At 36.9% G+C, this 8,614-nt stretch overlaps 1 protein-coding gene across 1 annotated transcript in view; it reads left to right on the top strand.

The window, feature by feature from the left end:
- The first annotated feature begins 22 nt into the window (after window positions 1-22).
- The window catches only part of LOC127410293 (B-cell lymphoma/leukemia 11B-like), a 60,626-nt gene continuing 52,034 nt past the window's right edge, over window positions 23-8,614 (top strand). The window contains exon 1 of the mRNA XM_051645482.1: window positions 23-584. Within this exon, the coding sequence (XP_051501442.1) occupies window positions 521-584 (64 nt within the window). The 5' untranslated portion in view covers window positions 23-520. The remainder of the gene's footprint in view (window positions 585-8,614) is intronic.

Raw genomic sequence — 8,614 nt, 5'->3', positions numbered from 1 at the left:
CGTGAATGCGAGACGTAATTGCTCGGGTCTTGATTGATCTGGAGAGGAGGTGTTGTCTTCAGAGGGACCCGCGAGCGAATTGAGCCATTCTGCGCTCTGATGCCAAGCGCACATGGAGGACTGTGCCAAACACTTCTCTCACCTGGCGAGCGCGCCGTCCACGGATCTTGGATTTCCATTATAGCAGGACCATAGATGTTTAATTCTATGCTGTAGGGATTTTAAAGACAGAAATTTACAGGACAGTGTTTTGGAATCAAGGTGAGGCTGTCGGCGGAGTGATTTTACGCATCGCTATCTCAGGCCAAGTTGCTCTTAGTCATTGCTTCAAATCAGTCGAGCGCGATTTAGACTTTTCAGAGAGGTCAAGTGTTAGTTTTTTTTTTGCCGTGATAGCGATTATATTAACACGAGAGCGGAGTGGAACACACCGGACTGTGGAGGAAAGTTTGGAGAGCATCGGGGAGCGCGCACACATCAGTCCGAGTGTCCGTGAGATGCTGCTGTAAATGGTGGGGCAATGTCCCGACGGAAGCAAGGCAATCCCCAGCATCTGTCCCTCACACAGAGGGACACCATACCCAGTGAGTACAACACCTTCATCACCTTCAGCAGTACTGGCATACCTTAATATATTGCCAAAGGACTTATGTAAATAAACAACTTTCTGTTCTTTCTTTCTTTCTTTCTTTCTTTCTTTCACCATAATGTAATAAACAATGCAGGAGTAGCCTACCAGTTTATTCATGTTGCCTGTTGTTATATATCAGATGTATATCTCACACTTGTCTTAAGTAAACATGCATTACTTCGAATTGTAACAGGAGTCATGTTAGTTTTTCACTTGGTTGACTTAAGCCATAAAACCATCATGAAGTCCAACACATGAATTATATTTTGAATTACATGTACTTTTTGTCACCAAAAGAATAGAATTAACTTAATTTCATATAACAAAAATCATTACAGTAAACCAGTAGTTGTTTGAGCTTAATTGATTCCAAAAATCTATTTATTTATAAATTATAACCAACAATTGGGGCCTGTTACTGTTTTAAAAAATTAATATATATATATTTTTTAATACTATCAGACCAGCAGTTCAGAGAATAAATGTGGGACAATATCGGCATGCTTAACATAAAAGATAATGCATGAAATAAGAGACCCACACGCTATCATTTGCTTTGTCGCCTCTCAATACACAGTCACACATTTACACACGCACACACACGCACACATTATATCTCTCACCCTTACACACACACATACCTGCACAGAGTGGCCTATCAAGTCTGCTTTATATAGCTTATTTTAAATTATTTATTCATTTATATGTATAATGCCTACAGTCAGCATTTGGTGTTGTACATTTTTTATTTAGTTGATTATTTTTTTTTTAACCTGTGTTTTACAATATCAGACTATCAGACAGGACTCACAAGGACATACGTGTTCCTTTGGTGTTCAACTTCCAGAATTGTATCTATTTATCCGATACATCAAGAGATACTTTACACACCCTTTTTAATTGTACTTTTCAAATTCATTTCCTCAAAAGGCCTTTTTTCATTTGAACTTTTTTTTTATAATTTGATCATAAAATATGAAAGTTTTATAATAAAGCATGTTTTTAGAGTTAATGTATGTTAATGAGTTTTAATATCATAGAGCTTTAATGTGTATAATTTATATCATTTTAATGATATATTCTCCTTTCATGTTCACTGTTTATAACCACAAAAAATTAAAAAAAAGAAATGTTTGTCTGTGAATAACACAAACATTAGAGCTACGATTACTTTGCATTTCACTGATATGATCCATCCTATACTCTAATATTTTACGAATTGAACCTCTTTTTAAACACCTCTTTAAAAATCTCTTTACAGCAAGATTTATTTGTATTAAGCGGTTAATAATTCCTATTCAAAATATATTTAACAAATTATTTTTTTATTTTTTATTATCTCCCCCTACCCCCACATTTTTGGATCCGCCATGACATTTTACATTCAAAACTTTCAGCTCTGTTATTCATTTTGGTGTTTCTGGTTTCACTGAGAGTGTGGGTATAATCTGAAGGAGCTCTTTCCTGAACACATCAGATTCAGTAGTGAGTAGCTGGTCTTTGCATGTCAAATTTTGCACTGCTGATGTTGCCGTTTTGCAAAACGTGAAAATGAAAAGGAAGAAAATGTGTTAAAGAAGTGGGAGGGCTTATGGAGAGCTGGTGGGCTTTAAATTCAAACCACTGGCAGTTTGCAATATTATTTTATCTGATGTGTTATATTTAGCGGATAGCTAACTTCCATTCAGAGGTTTTATTGTAGGTTTTCGTTAACAATAAATACCAAAATAATTTCTATGTTAGTGCTTTCTTAAATACATTTATTTGTATAGCAAAACCCCTCCAGCATATGTGTGTGTTAGTATGTTTGCAAGTGTGTTTGAGCAGAATAATTATACTGTGACTCAAAAATGTGTTTAGTTCAAACATAATTAGTATGCATGAGTGTGTATGTGTGTGTCAGCTGGTAAATGTGTAGTTTACATTGAGATGTGTGTATGCTTTCTATACTCTCTCTCTCTCTCTCACTCTCTCATGTGTACATATTGTTAACCGACCCTTTTTTTAAGTGGACTCTACTCAGGCTTGCAGGCCAGCCTTCATCGGCAATATCACAATCTTTTTTTATTTTGGGGGGGTGGGGGTTCTGTATGAAGGGGAAAACCAAATTACCCTCATTTGGCTATGTCAACGCTCTTGGCACAAAACATGTCAGTTAGCTAAAGGTTGCACAATAGGAAGATCTTGCCCCGAGCGACAGGACCTATAGATCACACTCAAAGAGAAAAGCAAGAAACAGGAATATCGACATACTTTGCGTCTTGAAATAAACGCGGGACGCACTCTACGCCCGCATGCACATGCACAGGTGTGTGCTTTAAAGGAATAGTTCACCCAAAAATGAAAATACTCACGTGTTGTTCCAAAGTTGTAAGACCTTATTTCCTCTGTGGAAAACAAATGTAGATGTTAGGCAGAATGTTAGCCTCAATAACCATTCACTTTCATTGCATCTTTTTTCTATATAAGTGAATGATGACAGAGGTGAACTTCCTTTTGTGTTCCATGGATGAAAGAAAATCAAATAGGTTTGGATCAACATGTGGGTGAATAAATTCTGACAGAATTTTCCTTTTCGGATGAACTATTCCTTTATAGAAGATAACTCGATCAGCAGGGGTTCACAAGGAAGTTAGAAAGATGAAACCGCACATATTTAGATTTCCGCAACAGCTCTTCAGTGCCAAAGAAACTGATTGGTATATCTCCATAGCTCTTGTAGCATGTTAAAAGTGTGAACATGTATGATTCATTACATGAGCAGTTGCACAGACATTTGGATGGGTTTGTTTAAACGTTAAACTGTGGGTGGGGGCTGTCCATTAGGGCCCTTACTGGCTGTGGCTCTTAAAATGTAAAACGATTCTTGCATTGGCTTTTAATGGCTGTGAGTGTCAGTGCTTTGAATGTTCACATGATGTTTTCCATGATCTTTTAGTAGGTGGTGGTCACTTTGCTTTGCCTAACGCTAATAAAACACAAGGCATGAACTTTCCGACCACTGTGCCTTTGACTTCTAAGAGTGGAAATGGTCACACCAGCCTTTTACAAGTGACTCACTTCTTTAGGAGTAATTAAATGGTGATATCCACCCTATTTGTTTATGTCACAACAGCCTTTGAATGAGGACGAAACAAAGAGAGAGATTATTTCACACACTCTGTGAGCCCAGAGCTGTTTGATTGGCGTGTGGTTTCCCGCTGATCGGACTCGTCTGACCTGACTTGGCAAATATTATATGCGAGTGTCTGTTCCACTGCACAATATTACGGTCTATTTTATGAGTATCATATTTGCTGGTTTGCATAGCTTCAATTGAGTGTGAGTGCGTATGGGTATAGCTGATAGGGGGTGCTGTAAGTCCTTATGAGAGAGAGAGAGAGTGTGTGTGTGTGTGTGTGTGTGTGTGTGTTTGTGTGTATTTAGAGAATCTGATTACTGCCTTCAGGAAGTGTGATAACTGTATTTATAATGGTTAATACCCTGAATTGCTATCTCTTCTCCCAAGTGTATTATTCCCACACCAAGCTCAGTATAAATCTCTTATCTTAGGCTAAAGGTAATTAATTCAATTTATTGGAGTATAGATTTCACTCTGGGGAGCAGTAATCTAGACACTATGCCCACTCTGCGCATTGCTCCTAAACACTTCATGTCCTTGGTTCCAACAAACGTTCTGATTTTAGTTTTACTTTATTCAGTTAAAATTTATAGAGATGTAAACACTTCTGTAAAACTGCCAGTTTAGCTTTAACAGCTCATTTTCATCTGTTGTCCTTGGGCAGGTATTACAAACTGACACAGAGAAAATGAAAAACGTAAAAACAGGATACTTTTAAAACAACGTTATTGGGGTTCTACCTTTAAATATCCTGCTTTATGCGAAATTGGCAGGTTCTGAGGAAGATGTTAGAGTGCACGTGCATTTAAAAATTTGTGCACATTTGTTTGGCACACATCCAGAAGCAGTTGGGTCTGTGCGTAGGCCTCTTTAATGAAGATAAGAAAGAGCATTCACGTTATTAAGCTGGGCCTGCAAATGCACCTGACAAAAATCATATTCTTTTCACACGAGCTGCAGACGTTAACAGTGTTGTAAATACATATCACCCACAATCTTTGTGCTGAATGTGCTCAGTGCTGTCCGCTGTGTGTTTCTTGAAATATTAGCTACTTTAATTCAGTGCCGTAATCACCACAGACAACCAATGTTCAGAATTGATGTTGATCAATAAAGATTTGTTCCGCCCAATCATGAATATTTGGTTACATGCTTACTATAATTTTTATCTTCATTATTAATATACTATTAAATATACTATTATACTATTATATTTTTATAGTATAACAGGATAACAGAATTCTTCTAAATTATTTGTACATTTAGTAGTTTTATTTTTATTTTGTTATTTCAGTTTAACATATTGATTTCATCTACAAATTGATCTTTTCTTTCTTTTTTTTTTTCTTTTTTTTTTTTTTGCATTTGGACATTTAAGCCCCACTTAAAAGTGTATTAATGTCTTTGCATTAAATAACATAAATATCAAACTAAGTGGCATTTATTTTAAATATATATATATATATATAGCACAAACACCCTTTTAGTGCAAAACATTTAACAAAATGTTTGTTAGGTTTCAAATTATGAAACGTCAGTTATAAGAATGATTTGGACACTTAAGCTAAACTTAGAAATGTATGAACGTCATTGCATTAGATAACAGAATCAGGGACTAAAAACAATTTGTTTTTTTTAATATTGGTTCGTTCTGAGCAAAAACGTTATTTTTTTGTTCCGGTTCAGAAGTTTCCTACTTTCCGAAAGGTAACTGATTAGAATGAAATAAAAGAACGGTTAATAACGTTCTATTTAAAATGACAGTACTCTGTGATAAGGGGTGAGTGAAATACCAATTGCAGTGTTGCCAGATCTCACAAGAGAAACAAGCAACCTGGTCTGGAAAAACAAGCCCAAAATAAGCCACTTGCCTCACCTTAATAAGCAAAAATTTGCATTTACACTTTTCCTGTGTGGTGGATTTATCAGCATAGAAATCATAACAAGCATTCATTTATCATTTTAATTACAGATCTGCTTCTCAGTCAAAACCCAAACGGCATCAAATCTGTATTAATGCATCATATCTGACAATAATTCAGTGAAGACTTGGAAACAATTGAGAAATGTACTTTTTACATTGAATATATATATTTTTTAACCATACATGTATGTAGTATTTATACATAGTTGTTAAAAAGGTCTTCATTCATAGAATGCGACATCCACAACAGGCAATTAGGTAAAAGTGTGATGCAACGGTTTCCTTCATGATCAAAGCACATGTTTCATTTTTTCGGGCAACATGAAGTGGTTTTTTTTCCAAAAAATATACTCCCTTACAAAAAGTTGATGACAAATTTGCTGCAAACTTGCCTCAAATTCGCCACTGATAATTTTCACATGCAAATGAGCTTTTGTCTATTTTTGCCAAAGGTTTGCTGGAGGTTCACCACTACCAGTGAAGAGCTGCGAACGTCTGGCAAACATCTGCGGCGAATCACAAGCTCATCTGCATGTGAAAATTATTTGCGGCAAGTTTGCAGCTATTTTAGATTTTTTTGTAAAGGCTGTGATAATCCTTTGGCCTTTGGTTTAATGAAAAAAATTATTGGAATGAAATTAACCGGTTATAACCGGTTACCAGCACTTAAAAATAACATTTTCACTCCGGAACAATTGAAAATCACTTTGTTCCGGTTTTCGGTTACGTTCTGCTAAAAATTTCTTTCGTTTACGGTTTTCGTTCCTTGAACCGTTTTTAGTCCCTGAACAGAATACCAAAACCAAGTGGCATTTATTTTAAAGAAATATAGCACAAACACACTTTTCAAGCAAAACATTAGGTTTCAAATAAAATGTAAGTAATAAACATATTTGGACACTTTCTTGTTGTCAAATGTTAATGGAACATGTCCATAGTTAATGTGATGAACTGCACTTGTGGTTACTTTGCAAGGACACCTGTGTGAAGTTGAGGAAAAATGGCAGAAAAGTGACGTTAGTTCTGAGAAAAGCTCTAGCATCATTTCTTTGAATATGCCATTTGGTTTGATAGCTATCTAATACAATGACATTTACTGTATAGACATTTTTAAGTGAGTCCAAAGACTTAATGGCCTTTGAAAAGGGAGCAATTTATCTGTAAACTACACAACTACAGCATTATTATTAATAGAAAGTGGATGATGTACTGTACATAATATATATTATGCAATGATACCGCTTCTTTACACACTTAACACATAGATGTATCTGATTTAAATATCACACCACACACATGATCTGCTGTACCTGTGGCTTTCACAACCACCTTCGTACTTCCATTGTGTCCTTCACTTGCGTTTGGTCCGTTTGGGAAGGCATGCTGGCTCCCAGCACGCCCTCAGTGCACATTCCTGTGGCATTGGTTCCATGCCAACCCCATGATGTTTGTGTTCTTCTCCTTGGCGTTACGCTGCCTCTCTGATGGGTCTCCTGTCAGCCAGCGAGCGAGCGGCAGCCAGTTGAGTGTGTGGCAGAGGCCCGGTGCCGCTTTCTGATGCATCCTTCACAGCACTTTTAGCATTCAGACATGTATCTGATGTCGTTTAATATGTGTTTAGGTATCACAGGCTCCAAATATATCTCTAAATATCAGTTTGTTTGTGAGTCAGAGTCAAATATTGTGAGGAGTTATTGCCGCTTTCCCACACTGTAAAGAATGTTTTGTCAGTTAGCCTAAAATGTGCTTCATGTGGTAATATTTAAATAAACAGTTTTCAACTCAAGTATATAATTTAATGACTACATCAGTGTGATAACATTTGGTTACACCAACAAAAGTCATTTAGATAATAGATCCTTAAAGGGATCGTTCACCCAAAAAAAGAAAATTCTATCATCATTTACTCACACTCATGAGTTGTTCCAGACCAGCATGACTTTTTGTCTTTTGTTGAACACAAAAAAAGCTGAATTTTTCTTTTCCATAATATGAAAATGAGTGGTGACTGAGGCTGTCAGTCCCTAATATTATGCCTAAAATCTCCTTTTGTGTTCCATCAAAGAAAGAAAACCATAAAGGTTTAGAACAACGTAAGGTGAGAGGATGACATCAGAATTTTCATTATTGGGTAAATCTCTTTAAGGTTCACTTTTTATCGTGCAGCTTTCCAATAATTAACTAGTATGTGTTCAAGAACGTGTTTGTCCCGTGTTTGTCATAGGCAGAGACTGGGATTGATTAGCTATTGGATCTCATATTTGCTGCAGTTTCTTTCCTGTATTTTTGCTCTCAGTGAATCTGTTTTGTATCTCTGTGTGGTTTTGTGTTTTGGGTCAGATCCATATCACAGCAAAGAGTGTGCCTTGACTGTTTCGTCATAACTGAGATGATGATAGTCCAAAGCAAACGACATGGAGTTGCCAGATAGGGAATTTTGCGAGAGTACAAAATTCGAGAAATGTAGCTAACTTTTTTTTTTACATAACAAACGGCTGTTTGTGAGGCTCCTTAACCACTTTTCCCAAAGTGCACCTGTGATTCTGTGACATGCGAGGCGGCTCATGCCTGAGAGTGTATTTTGAGGCTGTTTTGCGGCTTTAGCTAGTGCTAGTTCGTCTGCTGCGATATACCTTTACAGTGCATGTGCACCACTCCAACATCCGTCCAGCGTGCAGAGAACTAAACCGGAAACACAGATACCACTGCAAGATTCAGACTGTACTGCCTGCCACACACATGCTAACACACACGTAGATCCCTTGACTGATCTGTGCAACTCACAGGGGTTAGACTTTGCAGTGCAAGCTGTGAATTTTATTTTTTGAGGAAAGAGGAAAGAATCAGGCTCAGTGGAAGATATCGAGCATGCAGTTATACTGTGATCATAAACAGTGGGGTTCAAAAGTCGAAGAGTTCACATGTGAAAATGCTTCTA

The sequence above is a fragment of the Myxocyprinus asiaticus genome, chromosome 19 (genome assembly GCF_019703515.2).
Source record: "Myxocyprinus asiaticus isolate MX2 ecotype Aquarium Trade chromosome 19, UBuf_Myxa_2, whole genome shotgun sequence".
Classification (NCBI taxonomy): Eukaryota; Metazoa; Chordata; class Actinopteri; order Cypriniformes; family Catostomidae; genus Myxocyprinus; species Myxocyprinus asiaticus.
The sequence above is the reverse complement of the archived record's forward strand: the minus strand, read 5'-3'. Positions and strand labels throughout refer to the sequence as shown.